Consider the following 15297-nt stretch of genomic DNA (forward strand, 5'->3'; position numbering starts at 1 on the left):
CAGTGAATCCTTTAGTGAATCAGTGAATCCATCAGATAATCCATCTGTGAATCAGTGAATCCATCAGAGAATCCATCAGAGAATCCATCAGTGAATCTATCCGAGAATCCATCAGAGAATCCATCAGAGAATCCATCAGTGAGTCCATCAGTGAATCCATCAGAGAATCCATCAGTGAATCCATCAGTGAATCCATCAGAGAAACCATCGGTGAATCCATCGGTGAATCCATCAGAGAATCCCTCAGAGAACCATCAGTGAATCCATCAGTGAATCCATCAGAGAATCCATCAGAGAATCCATCAGTGAATTAGTGAATCCATCAGTGAATCCATCAGTGAATCCATCAGTGAATTAGTGAATCCATCAGTTAATTTTTCAGTGAATCCATCAGTGAATCCAGTGAATCCATCAGTGAATTCATCAGGGAATCCATCAGAGAATCCATCAGTGAATCCATCAGTGAATCCATCAGAGAATCTATCAGTTAATCCATCAGAGAATCTATCAGTGAATCCATCAGAGAATCCATCAGTGAATCCATCAGTGAATCCATCAGTGAATCCATCAGTGAATCCATCAGAGAATCCATCATTGAATCCATCAGATAATCCATCAGTGAATCCATCAGTAAATCCATCAGAGAATCCATCATTGAATCCATCAGATAATCCATCAGTGAATCCATCAGTGAATCCATCAGAGAATCCATCAGAGAATCCATCATTGAATCCATCAGTGAATCCATCAGTGAATCCCTCAGTGAATCCATCAGTGAATTCTTCAGTGAATCCATCAGTGAATCCATCAGTGAATTATTCAGTGAATCCATTAGTGAATCCATCAGAGAATCAATCAGATAATCCATCAATTAATCCATCAGTGAATCCATCAGAGAATCCATCAATGAATCAGTGAATCCATCAGTGAATCAGTGAATCCATCAGAGAATCCAACAGTGAATTCATCAGTGAATCCATCAGAGAATCCATCAGTGAATCCATCAGAGAATCCATCAGTGAATCCATCAGAGAATCCATCAGTGAATCCATCAGAGAATCCATCAGTGAATTCTTCAGTGAATACATCAGAGAATCCATCAGTGAATCCATCAGTGAATCCATCAGTGAATCCATCAGAGAATCCATCATTGAATTTGTGAATCCATCAGTGAATCCATCAGGGAATTCATCAGTGAATCCATCAGTGAATCCATCAGTGAATCAGTGAATCCATCAGTGAATCCATCAGAGAATTCATCAGAGAATCCATCAGAGAATTAGTGAATCCATCAGTGAATTCTTCAGTGAATCCATATGTGAATCCATCAGTGAATCCATCAGAGAATCCATCAGTGAATCCATCAGTGAATTCATCAGTGAATCCATCAGAGAATTCATCAGTGAATCCATCAGTGAATCCATCAGAGAATCCATCAGTGAAATCTTCAGTGAATCCATCAGAGAATCCATCAGTTAATCCATCATTGAATCCATCAGTGAATCCATCAGAGAATCCATCATTGAATTTGTGAATCCATCAGTGAATCAGTGAATCAATCAGTGAATCCATCAGGGAATTCATCAGAGAATCTATCAGTGAATTAGTGAATCCATCAGTGAATCAGTGAATCCATCAGTGAATTCATCAGTGAATCCATCAGAGAATCCATCAGTGAATCCATCAGTGAATCCATCAATGAATCAGCGAATCAGTGAATCCATCAGTGAATCCATCAGTGAATCCATCAGAGAATCCATCAGTGAATCCATCAGTGAATCCATCAGAGAATCCCTCAATGAATCAGCGAATCAGTGAATCCATCAGTGAATCAGTGAATCCATCAGTGAAGCCATCAGAGAATCAGTGAATCCATCAGTGAATCCATCAGTGAATCAGTGAATCCATCAGTGAAGCCATCAGAGAATCAGTGAATCCATCAGTGAATCCATCAGAGAATCAGTGAATCCATCAGTGAATCCATAAGTGAATCCATCAGTGAATCAGTGAATCCATCAGTGAATCCATAAGTGAATCCATCAGTGAATCAGTGAATCCATCAGTGAATCAGTGAATCCATCAGTGAATCCATAAGTGAATCCATCAGTGAATCAGTGAATCCATCAGTGAATCAGTAAATCCATCAGTGAATCAGTGAATCCATCAGTGAATCCAGCAGTGAATCCATCAGTGAATCAGTGAATCCAGCAGTGAATCCAGCAGTGAATCCATCAGTGAATCATGACATGTTTCAGTGTGTGATTGACATTGTGTTGAATGAATGGAAATGATTCATATCTGTGTTTCTTCTGCTTTCAGTGCTGATGGCCCTCGTTAAGTCTGGACTCACTCAAGGTACTGTACATCACTGCAGTATTTTTTAACCAATATGAATTTTGTTATAGTAGTTTATTTGTCTTCATGGATACATCAGGATCCCATATTTGTCTCTTTGCTGATGTTTTATGTCCATGTTTTGCAAATTTCACAGAATCATCTGACTGTATTTCCTTCTGCTGGAAAACATTACAGAAATCTGCTATTTATTCAATCAAACGTTTCATTATCTACTGTATGAAACAGAAATGATTTCTGCCCAGTGTCATTAAGATCTTGTGCACCAATGCTTCCAGAGAAAAGAGCTTGAGAACAGACAGCAGGAAGTTAGTAAGTTCCCCATAGAGTGTGTATGACGTCACATTAAAGGCCAGCCGGCAGTTCACATCACACGGGTTACCTCAATAAATACCCAATAGGATTTCTCATAGGCTTTTGGATAATCGCTAAAAAAAACGAGTTTTTGATACTTTCACGCAGGGCCGGACTGGGACAAAATTTCCTCCTGGGAAATGTCTCACCCACCCAGGCCATCCCACACACCCACAACACATTCTGAAACCATGAAGATCCATATTTTCTGAATGGTCATCACATAGAAAAGGTTTAAATCCTTAAACTGAGGCCATGCAAAATAATTAAAGTTCTCTCTTTTTTTTTATTTGTCAAATTTTCTAGTAGCTGTGAAGACTTTTTCAGCAGGTCTACTTAGAAAAAATTAATAAAAATACAGATTGTTTGCACAGAATCTATATTTTTAAGTAAATTTAAAGTATCACATTAGGACAATGTGTTGTGGTTTTATCTAAATTAATTAAATGTGAAAATTAGTACAATGATAAATATATCATGACAGGATATTCTTTATAGAAAATCATAATACTGAACAAGTTATTGCATTATAGCTATGTTTGTGTTGTTGTCTGCCCGAGCGTCCTACAAACGTTTACATCGATGTGAATATCTGTCTGCTAAATGTAACTTTACAATAATAATAATAATAATATAGATATTAATAATAATGTCCTTTAGCATACACCATACAGTAATGGGGTGCTACTGCTAACATTTGTTAACAGTTTAATATGAAGGCATATTCAGGGGTGGAAATGGGGGGTAGGGGAGAGCAGGGGCGAAAGTACCATTTTTCAGAAAAACACACTTTTATAAGAAAATATTTTAGACAGAGATATACATTTGCTCTGGTCAATAACTCACAAGTGTGGTCTATCAATAGCAGGTGGTATTTTGTTTAAATGAACTTTGAACATGAGATGCAGATTGTTACTTTTGACCCCATCAGTTGGGACGAAAGTAACGCAACAATATAAGCTAGATTGTTCTGTATTACTTTTGTTTTTATTAAATATACCTGACTATGACCTTGTTAATATGTAACTGCAAACATATTTTGTAGCTAATTTATCTTTGCAAAAAAAATATTAAATTACATTTTCATTTTACATTTTAAGTTTAATCAAATGTTTCAAATATAACCTGACAGTACAAACTTGTAGGTTTAGTATATATTTTTTTGTGCAATTTCGATCTATTTTATCATTTTTTTCTTCAACAATATGAACAATATGAAAATCAAATTAGCATAATATGAATTTTATATATACAAGTGGGACAAAAGTAACAAGTGTTACTTTCGTCCCGACAGGAAGTCCTGACATTTGAACACGATTTACTTTTATTCTGAAAAACTCTGAAAAGACAAACCTTCAGGATGTGTAACAGCTATAAATAATCTGTAGAGTGATCATTACTGTGACACATGAAACGAGAAACACAACTTGTAATTGTTGAAAAAAAAGTACCGCTTCAGAAATTTACTTTTCGTAGCCTACTCGAAAACTATATTTCGGACCCAGCCGTGGGAAAAGATGACGAAATCACAGGATTTTTGGCAGATCCATTAAGGGTTCCGTGCTGAACGTGCTGGCATAGCTTGGAAGGCAAATGTAGTCTGGGCTCTGAGAAAATCGCTTTGTTACTTTCGTCCCGCGTTACTTTCGCCCCGGTTCTCCGCGGGGGGACGGAGTCTGGGGAGTGAATTTCGAGTGAATATACCGTATATTTGGTGCAAAACAACTGAACACGTGTGAGAGTGAAATTTGTATCTGTAGAGCATATCCACACACGTGTATCAACACATTTGAAGTCACAGAGAAAAATCTTTTAGGAGTTGTAAACTTGTAGCTTTTTTTCTCTCTTACAAAAACAACACAACAGTTACACCTTGACACATTCTTCACTGCAGGTGCACAAATCCTATTCTACGAATCACACATGAAGAAACTCATACGCTCATGTTTTTGCTACAGTTGCTGCAGTGCATATGGTGCAAAACGCAGTCACACACCCGTATCAAAGATGTAAAGTCAAACAAATTTTGCACATCCACGAATTAACATGTGAATCCATGCAATGAGAGTTGAACATTTGTAGAATATTTGGTCACAAATGCATTACTTTTCTTGGATATTTTTCTTATACAATCACAAGTCCAATCACTACAACTGCTCAAATCTGCTGCTACGAGTCTCACGCGCAGTTTTTACACCTTCAAAGTTCTGCGCGCTCTCACTTTTGCACCAAATACACCGAGAAATGTGGAGCAAAAGTGAGTTGTGCATCTGAGAGGCAGCCGCAGGCCCTGTGCAGAGTGCAGAGACTCTCGGCCAATCAGAAGAGCTCGTGTGTACGGAGCCCCGCCCTCAACGGGACGTGGTGATAGATAGATAGATAGATAGATAGATAGATAGATAGATAGATAGATAGATAGATAGATAGATAGATAGATAGATAGATAGATAGATAGATAGATAGATAGATAGATAGATAGATAGATAGATAGATAGATAGATAGATAGATAGATAGATAGATAGTAAAATAATGTGATTATCAACATTAAAGGATTAGTTCAGTTTAAAATGAAAATGTCCAGATATTTTACTCACCCCTCATGTCATCCAAGATGTTCATGTCTTTCTTTCTTCAGTCGAAAAGAAATTAGATTTTTTGAGGAAAACATTCTCCACACGATGGACTTCAATGGGAACCGAAATATTGAAGGACCAAAGGAAGAGCTTCAGAGGCTCTGACCGATCCCAGAGGAGGAATAGGGTCTGATCTAGACAAACCATCGGCCATTTTCAAGAAAAAAAAATAAACATTTAGCTACTTTTTAACCCAAATTGCTCATCTCGGAAAAAGTAACAAAAGAAAGAAAGAAAGAAAGAAAGAAAGAAAGAAAGAAAGAAAGAAAGAAAGAAAGAAAGAAAGAAAGAAAGAAAGAAAGAAAGAAAGAGGGCAGCAGACCAAATCAGTTTCCAGGCCAGCAGGAATCCACCCGGTGCTCCCGATGGTCAGTCCGGTTCTGCTTACATTTGTCCGTCAAGATGTGCTAAAATCCTACAGATGATGTCATACCTGCATTATATCCTGACTGTAGACAGCGCCATCTACTGGTCAGAACAGGCAGATCAAGAACACAGAGGACAGACTGGACACATATATCAGTTTAATTTAGTTTTTAACACCAGTTTTTGATGTAATTATTACAATTGACAAGAAAACTATGTTCTAGATTTATAATTGAATTTATAGTGTTTTCCTCATGAAGAAGCTTTGAGTTCCTGACAGTGATCTGCAATGCTTTTCTTCTGTTTCTCAGTGAAACCTGTAGTGAAGGTGAAGCCGGATCAGCGAGTGTTCAGAGGAGAGACAGTCACTCTCACATGTGTCATACCGGGAGGAGGAGACACTCAGTGGACATACAGATGGTTTAGAGATGGACAACCTGTCTATACATCATCAACAGCAGAGTTCAGATTCACAGCTGATGTGTATGACTACAGTGGTGAATACAGATGTAGAGGAGAGAGATCAGACATCAGTGATGCTCTTACACTGACTGTATCAGGTGAGTCTTCATATTCACATCTGTCTAATGATCATCTAAATCCATATTTTAACTCTTATTAACCACATCTGTTAGAATAGACTGAAGAGATTCACTTTTAGTCATTATTCAGTCACTGCACGTCTTGTGTGTGTCGAGCCATTCTTACTATTCTGTGGCTTTTCAGCATGGTTAACTTTATATATAAATATGACATTACCATGATTTAATAATTTTATCTGAAGGTCTTGTTGCACAACAAGAACAACAAATTGGTCTCAGGATATTATTCTTTAATAATTCTGATCAAATATTTCACATGCAAAGGTCAAATGTCCATCCTATTAAAACACATTCTCATCTCATGAATATGTGTTTTGAATACAGTTATTATAATATTTACATTTTCTAAGAGCTCAAATGTTCCTCACGTTACCCTGCAAATGTATTTTAACAAAGAGTTCATAAACAGCAGAGGTGGAAAATAACGAACTCCATTTACTCGCATTACTGTACCTGAGTAGTTTACTTCTCATTTAAGCAGTTTCAGAAATCTGTAATTTTACTTTTACTTTAGCATGTTTTGTCTGAAGTATTGTACTTCGCTATATTTTTAACAGTTTATTAAACTGAAGGGCAGCAGAACAAATGCTCCAAAAAAACAAAAAAAAATCTGAATTACACGTGCTTATTATTCTGCAGAAGCGTTTCGTGACTCGATGACCTCAGGATGAAGCACACACTCGTTTTCTGGGCCTGGTGTCTATAAAAGCGTTTCTTTAACTATCAAGGAAGTTTTCAGCTCTGAAACTTACAGGATATTCTTATATTACCATGACCTTTTATATATCAAAAGCTCAAGGGAAAGTCGATTCCTCAATTCATCACCCTTTAAGAGCTGCAGACATTTATTTGGGTGTCATTTTCAAAATTCTCAAAAATAGGGGCGTAGGTTAAGAGGTTAAGATCCGATCACATTAAACAAACGTCCTGTTAGCATTACTGGATGAACGTTTGTTCATAACATCGAGAGAACCTTGATAAAACATTAGCCAAAGTTACTTCATTTAAATTGTCCAAGAAATGTTTTTGTTTAACTTGCAAACAGCTTCTCACTGCATCAGCAACTACACCGTTACTTCTTTTAAATAAAGCGTTACAAAACATTTACTTCATTAAAAATTAAGTTAAAAAGATTATGTCTTAAGCAACTGCCAGACGTGTTAGTGTATTAGATCCAGTGTCCGTAAAATGGCTATTATTCTATCTTGTCCAGTGTAGGCCTTCTTCAAGAACTGGACATGTTATATAAAATGAGTCTAAAGCAAGTTATTAGCACATGAGGTACAGTTATATTTTACACACATTGGTCAATAAATATTCAAGAAAATCAGAGCCGAACTGGGTAGAGAGTGTAAATAGTTTGGCTCATCAAGAGAAAGTGTCAAACATACGGTTCATCAAAACTTACAGTAAAATAAAAAGGAAGAAAAGTTCATCAGCCAATAACATTGCATTACACTGTGTCCTATCGCAGTTCACCCGTAGGGAACGCTTTATGATGACTCATTCGGTATTATATCCTATATCCATATGCAAATGTCATGGAAATATAAACACCGTCCAGCAAAACGTTCAACATTTGTTTGACTCATTACACATTATCTTTCGTTTTGGTTATATTTTTTATTTGATGCATTAGTGTAATGAAACAAAAATAAGCACAGGAAAAAACGACATGAGGTTATGTTCCGGACAATCGCCTAAAATAAATGATAAATGAATGTCTTGTTAATTGTTTCCCGGTAATACTCCGAGGGACCCAGGGGCCGATAAAAATAAACAGAATTAAACTACTTTAAAAAAAAAGAATTAACAAGAAAATGAAAAATCAAGCTATAATATCTGTTTTTGTTTAATGAACTAAACAAATAAATAAAGAAGGAGCCGTTTCTCTTCGTGGACGTTCTTCCTCCATCTTTGGCCTAAAGAGGATTATGGGAAAACCAGATCTCATTAATATTCATGAACTCATTACCATAGCTATTCTTACATGCAAAAATTGCATAGATATCTGTAATAGCCTTTTTACTAGTTTAATATTATTTAAGATGTCAGTAATTCTATTTCTAGTTTAAAGGCAATTTCAGATATCAGCTGCGTTTGGTGAAATCAAGAATTAAATTGTTGCTAGTAAAAATGGAAATTTCTCATATCAAGAATTAAATTGTCACTAGTTTAAATGAATTGATTTGCTACTAGTAAAAAAATACATTTTTGATATCTGAAATGGCTTTCTTACTAGTAACAATCACATTCATGATATTGTGGGATTACAAATGTATAAATTGTTATATTAAGGTTCCAGTGTAATATATACAAACAGTTAGTTATGTACATAATGGAGGTATAGATTGACTACATTCTGCCGAGATCAAGATAATCATTCTTTTGTCTTTATGCACTTCCTGATCTAACATTGTCAGTGATTACATTTGCATCTATTGGTCTGTGATGCTGATCGGATTGGGACTGGTGACACTGAAATGTATGAGGTGTGTGTCCCTTTTACCTATACAACATTTGCATTGCATTGTTTAGATTGTCTCCTCCTCTACTGTGTAAATCCCTCCCCCGGAAATGTGGATACAGTACAATGTGTACTGAATTATGAATTATGACGACTGCAGCCACAGACGGCACGTGTGTTTCTCAATAAAGAGGAACGCCTGCCCGAGAGATATACCCCAGATCTCCTGTCTTCACTTCTGAGTCTCCAACAATATCAGAAATTAACATTGTTACTAAAGTGACAATCGAATTATTGATATTGAAAATGAACTTGTTACTAGTAATAATTCAATTGTTGATATCAAGAATAGTTATTTGCACTAGTAATAGTGTAATTATTGATATCAGAAGTTCCCATTTTTACTAGTAAGAATTGTATTTCGCTTAACTTGCTTAATACTCTGAACTATAACTATCACATCACATCACTTTAACCTGAAGACATTTACAGTGACAGGCTGATCAGATCACAGATGTTTTCAGAGTACATTATCAGATATTATGAAGATATTAGAAATGAGATGGTCTCCTTCGTGTCCTACATTGCTCTCAAAAGATGAGCTCAAAATGTGACGCATCGTGTGGAGAAATATAAAGTATATTTATGTGAACGTTTACAGGCTGTTGTTGTTTGACTGACAGAAGTGCTCAAATAAACACGCTCGTCTGTTACACAAAAGGTTGAGAGCCTCTGGTGTAAATCTTCCATGTTCAGTTCATTCGTGAGCTGCTGTCCTTCAGATTATCAGATGAATGAAACCGTCAGTGTAGAAAACAAGCTCAGAGACTTGATCATCTGTCACTTTGTGTTTGTGTTTCTTCTCAGATTTACCCGAATCTACAGTGACTGTGACACCAGCCAGATCTGTGTTCACTGGAGAGACAGTCCATCTGAAGTGTGTGATAGAGTCTGATCTCAGTGACTGGAGATATGAGTGGTATAAAGACAGAGTAAAGTTACAGACGTCTGAGCGTTACACTGTAGACAGAGACACTCTCACTATCAGAGGAGCTGCTGAGTCTGATCGGGGTCTGTACTGGTGTAGAGGACAGAGAGATGGAAGACCAAACTCATCACAATCAAGATCTGCTGTTTCTCTCTCTGTGACGGGTGAGCTGAACATCAGAGTAACTCTCTCTACAGGATTGCACAATCAATCAATACATTAAACTGAATGCAGACGTCTGACAATACATTTTAAAGCTAAAGTATTTTTAGTTGAAGTGTGATCTTAAAAACACAACACTCATGAAGTGCTGATGAAACAGAGAAACGACACAACAGCTGAAGACGTCTGTCTAACACGTGAACACACACCTGAGGCCGTATTCACAAAACATCTTAAGGCTAAAAGTAGCTCCTAACTCGCTGATTTAGGAAACACTCTTAAAAATAATAGGCATGTCAGTCCTAATTTTAGGAAATTAAATTTTTACTCTAAGTGTATTTCACAAAGCATTTTAGCACTAAAACTAGCTCCTAAATCCATGAAACGCTAGGAGTAGTGAAGAGGACTCGTAAGTCACTAAGACCAAATCACAAACAATCATAACGGCTGTCGCCTCAATCTGCCCAAAGACACTATACAACACTGAGATAATTAATGTATCTTTAATAAAACAAAATAATAATGTCTGATTACCTGTGGTGGTTGTTTTTATGATTTCACTTACACATTTTTGAATAAAGTAAAACAATATAAGCGTATTTGACAGGCAGACCGAGAGAGAGGGACGGGAGGCGGAGAGATGCAGAAAACTGTGGCGGTAACTAACGTTAGGCGAGTCGGCTCTCGGCTGTGTATATAAACCTCCTCTCGCGCCGATTAGATGGACAGTTTGAACGCTCCTCACAAACTTGGGGGGGGGGGGGGGGGGAATGCTGTTTCATGCATACTGAGCTTTTTACACTGTTAAAGACTTGGATTCCCATCCTAAACAGACAAAGTTTCAAAAACTAATGTTGGACGTTTGATGGAGTATTTCTGTGTCAAAAATACTCCTTCCGGTTTCTCACAAGTTTCTGAGAGTTTTTTTCGAGTATGGCTCGGCTTGACGTTACTAGAACGGAAGGTCCTTGTATGGGCCGTACGGGCTCTTCTCCCGGAAGGGTGCGCGCGCGCGCGTGACATACGCCCATAAACACTCTCTCAGGTGCAGATCCAGTCGTCCGTGAACACTTATTCCCATACACTCCCGCCGCGCTCCACTTTATTCCTATCTGTGACATCAAGCGACTTCAACGCTTCAGCACAGCAAGTCACTGCTGTCAGGACTTCACCAAATCATACCAAAGAAGTGTGTTTTTGACGGAGCGGTCCCAGTGATAAAGGTTCGGTCCTGCTTTGGAAGCAGCCGGTAAGTAAAACTGCTTCAAATGTCTGTGCTGTTGGCTATCGTCGCGTGAGTAAACATCAGTAAACGACACGATCGTGTGCTTCGTCATTCAAATGCGCTAACGGTTACTCCATTGCAAAACCACAAAACCGTTTTGCTTGCTACTGCTAAGGTTTAGTCGCATACAATAGTCCATAAACCGAATCATGTCCTCATAAACTGCGAGTAAACACACACAAATGTTGACAGGCCACTAAATACAGTCCATACCACAGAGACGGACGTCCTGTTGTAAAAGGTTTTCCCTTTTTTACATTTATTTCAGCCTCAGATCTGATTCTGAATCATATATCTATTAGCTGAGCTCGATAGCCATGGGCTTCTCCACGCTTGAGAACGTCACCGCTTTGCGCGCTTGTCATTCTTTAGCTCCGCCCACACGATATGCCTCCAGGTGCTCGGTTTTTCCCAGAAAGACTCGGTACAGCCTATATTTCTTTTTAAAATATGATAAAACTAAAGACTTTTCGGAGATATGAAGGATGCAATACTACTCTATAGGTACTCAAGATTGACATGGGATTGACTGAAACTGAGTGTTTCACCCCCCTTTAATGAGTACCCTTAGTGTTTTCAATGATGTGCAGCTTATATGTAACGGGTCCCGGCCAGGGGTCCGCTAGCAGATATGTATATTGGCAATCTTGGTCGAAGCGCTGGAAATCTGGAAATATTGTAAATATATATCACAGGAGTTAGTGACGCGGGACAACAGTTCGTCATTCTCCATTCAACCGGATTATGATTTCGCCTTACTCTGAGCCTCGCTAAAGGCCCCAGAGTGAGGCGGCTGAACGGTACTGCCATCTCGTGTCCGCTCTGTGTAACGGCATGTCATAGCACTCTTGTGTATTCTCTCAATCATTTAATTTATAATAAAAGGAAAGAAAACAAAACAGAAGAATCTCAACAAAACCCTTTTTTTTTTGTGAGTGTCACATACATATCTGTTTACATCTCAAAAAAAGTGTTTTGGGGTTTCATGACCCTTTAAACATTTTTCTGTATGAAATTACTTATTTGGTATTTGGAGATTCTGAGAATCTGTGAGTCTTTATACAAATGAAGCTTCGCTATCCAGACGATCTTGTCGACATTTTGTAATATTATGATTTACAGTTCTTCAAACAGTAGATTTAAGATGTATAATATTTTATACTCTGTGATGTAGCGCAGCTGAACTCTGACTCTTGAGGATCTGAATCTGTTCTTGTTCTCCTGCAGATCTAAAGCCGAAGCCTGAACTCACATCAGATCCTGCAGGAGCTGCACTGACAGGAAACACAGTGACTTTGACCTGTGGCATGGATCCGTCCACTGGACACTGGGACTTTTACTGGTACAAACACACACTGAACCCTGAGACAGAGAAGACAGAAACAAACCCCTACAGCCTGAAGATTGATTCAGTGTCTGATGGAGGCCAGTACTGGTGTAGAGCTGGAAGAGGGAAACCAGTCTATTACACACAATACAGTGATGCACTGTGGGTAAATGCTACAGGTGATAGAGAATGTGTGTGTGATGCAACATATACAGATCAGAGACCATATCTACACAACGTCTAAAACTATAAATGCAATAATCTGTGTTTGTACAGTGAGTCCTAAAGCTGTGGTGACGGTACGACCTGATGAACGAGTGTTTAGAGGAGAAACAGTCACTCTCAGATGTGATATAAAGTGGAGAGGAGACACTGAGTGGACATACAGATGGGAAATAGAGGAAAACAACAGCCGGTATAAAAACACTGTCAGCCAAACCTCAACACAAGAGTTGATCATCAGCGGAGTTGAAGACTCTCACAGCGGTAAATACACCTGTACAGGACAGATGAAGACTCAACGCTCTCAGCGCAGTGATGCTGTTACACTGACTGTATCAGGTGAGTTTGTGTTTGTTGTGATCCGCTTCTCCATCAGTTTCTCTACGGCTCTGTAACTCATGATGTTTTGTTCAGCTGAAGCTCAGGCAGTCGTGCGAGTATCTCCACAGCCGTGGCTGACTGAAGGAGAATCAGCGACTCTGATCTGTGAGGTTTCAGGCTCCTCTACAGGCTGGACGTTCAGCTGGTTCAGAGATCATGATCATCTGTCAGACAGCAGCAGAGGAGCTGGAGGATCTTACACTCTCAGTCCTGCGTCTCTACAGCACACAGGAGTTTATACGTGCAGAGCAGAGAGAGGACGACCAGCCTATCACACACACACCAGCAGCACACAGCCACTGTGGGTCACCGGTGAGGATTTGTGTTTGTGCTCGTCCGTATTTCTGTTTCATTGCAGTCTCTGTGTGTCAGTTTAGATTGAGATTTTGCTCTTTTCAGGAGTTTCTGCTTCAGTGTCTCTGGTCATCAATCCCAGCAGAAGTCAACACTTCTCATCTGAGTCTCTCGCTCTGAGCTGTGAGGATCAGAGTAACTCTGCTGGATGGACAGTGAGAAGATACACAGACAAAGGCACACAAACTTGTTCAAATCAAACAGGATCTTCATGTGTAATGGACTCTCTCAGCACATCTGACACTGGAGTGTACTGGTGTGAGTCTGAATCTGGAGAGAAACGCCGTCCTCGAAACATCACTGTACACGGTGAGTCCAATCACACGCACAAATATAAAACATGATAAATAAGAAAATATAATTATTTCCTGGTCTTAATATATTAAACAAACGTTGTTATTAAACAAATATTTGTATTTTTTTCAAATTGAGTTATGGTTAACACAATGTTAAACAACAACTTGCATCTTATATGAATTCACACTAACAGTTAAACCACGCCTTCTTTGATTTGATTGGCCATCTCACTCATCCCAACCTAAAAATGGAACATTTTACTTTTGTCATCATATCAACACACAGAGAGGTGTGTGATGGAGTAATCAAGAAAATCTAATATTGGGGGAGACAATTTGGCCTTTTATAATTATTTGGAGGGGGGGGGGGGATATTATAAACAATACTTTTGATCAGGATATTTTGTAATAACTGAATATGGCTCTGATTAAGTTCAGCCTGTATGATCACTGCCGTCTGTTGGTGTGTGTCTTGTGTTTGTAGATGGTGAAGTGATTCTGAGTTCTGTTGATCATGTGATTGAGGGAGAGACTCTGACTCTACACTGTTTACATCGATCTACAAACCCCTCGATCCTCAGCGCTGGTTTCTATAAAGACGGATCACTGATCCAGAATCAGACGACAGGAGAGATGAGCATCACTACTGTCTCAAAGTCACATGAGGGTTTCTACTACTGTAAAACAGAGAGAGGAGCGTCACCCCACAGCTGGATCTCAGTCAGAGGTGAGAGTCAATGAATGAGTCAAAGAAAACTGGGCAAGGCTGAGACGTGCAGCAAAGCGGGCCCTTCACATTTTATAAAGGGTTGTTTTTGCCTACATAAGACACAAAAACTTGTTAGAATTAGTGCAAAGATACTTAGGGTGCTTTCACACTAGCACTTTTGGTGCGCACCCGGGTTCGATTGACATCAGAGTTCGGTTGGTTTGGATGATGTGAACGCCGTCTTCCGAACTCGGGTCCGCTGATGTTGAACGCAATCGTACTAAATCGCGGAAGTGAACGGCTATTAATGACATATGAGGAGAAGGGTCCAGCTGCGGCTTGGGCGTTCCCATCATGAAACAAGAACGCCTATTGGGTCTTCCTGGTAGCGTCTCATCGACCAATCGTGATGAGTTTCTCAAGCCACACTGGGTACGATGTAATTTCCCCTTCCCTATGCGTGAATTTTTTCCCGAACCAGTTCAGGGGAAATGCCATGCAAGCGATTCTAAACATTTAATTGGCCATGTCAATCCCAATAACGATTGCCTCCACCCAACCCTGATCTCTAAACCGACCCATCACAAGACACATTCTGCATTTTTACATTTTCAAAAAAACATCATTTATTATGTTTCATACTTCATGAAGGCATTCGTGGCCTTCATTTAAGGCACATTTCGCCTCCTTCGCGCTCTCTGTCGTTACTAAGCAACCGGGTAAACAGCTGCTGCTTTGATGACACAAACGAACCCCGGTTCGGACCCAAATAATATTATATGACCACAGTCCAGC

The 15297-nt window shown here is 38.9% G+C and overlaps 1 protein-coding gene across 1 annotated transcript in view; it reads left to right on the forward strand.

Annotated features, from left to right (window-relative positions):
- LOC137082111 (Fc receptor-like protein 5) overlaps positions 1-15297 on the forward strand; it is a 38077-nt gene that overhangs the window by 18218 nt on the left and 4562 nt on the right. The window contains exons 2-8 of the mRNA XM_067447694.1: positions 6021-6269; positions 9646-9930; positions 12441-12719; positions 12817-13101; positions 13177-13455; positions 13543-13806; positions 14278-14520. Coding sequence (XP_067303795.1) covers positions 6021-6269; positions 9646-9930; positions 12441-12719; positions 12817-13101; positions 13177-13455; positions 13543-13806; positions 14278-14520 — 1884 coding nt within the window. The remainder of the gene's footprint in view (positions 1-6020; positions 6270-9645; positions 9931-12440; positions 12720-12816; positions 13102-13176; positions 13456-13542; positions 13807-14277; positions 14521-15297) is intronic.

The sequence above is a fragment of the Pseudorasbora parva genome, chromosome 1 (genome assembly GCF_024679245.1).
Source record: "Pseudorasbora parva isolate DD20220531a chromosome 1, ASM2467924v1, whole genome shotgun sequence".
Taxonomy (NCBI): domain Eukaryota; kingdom Metazoa; phylum Chordata; class Actinopteri; order Cypriniformes; family Gobionidae; genus Pseudorasbora; species Pseudorasbora parva.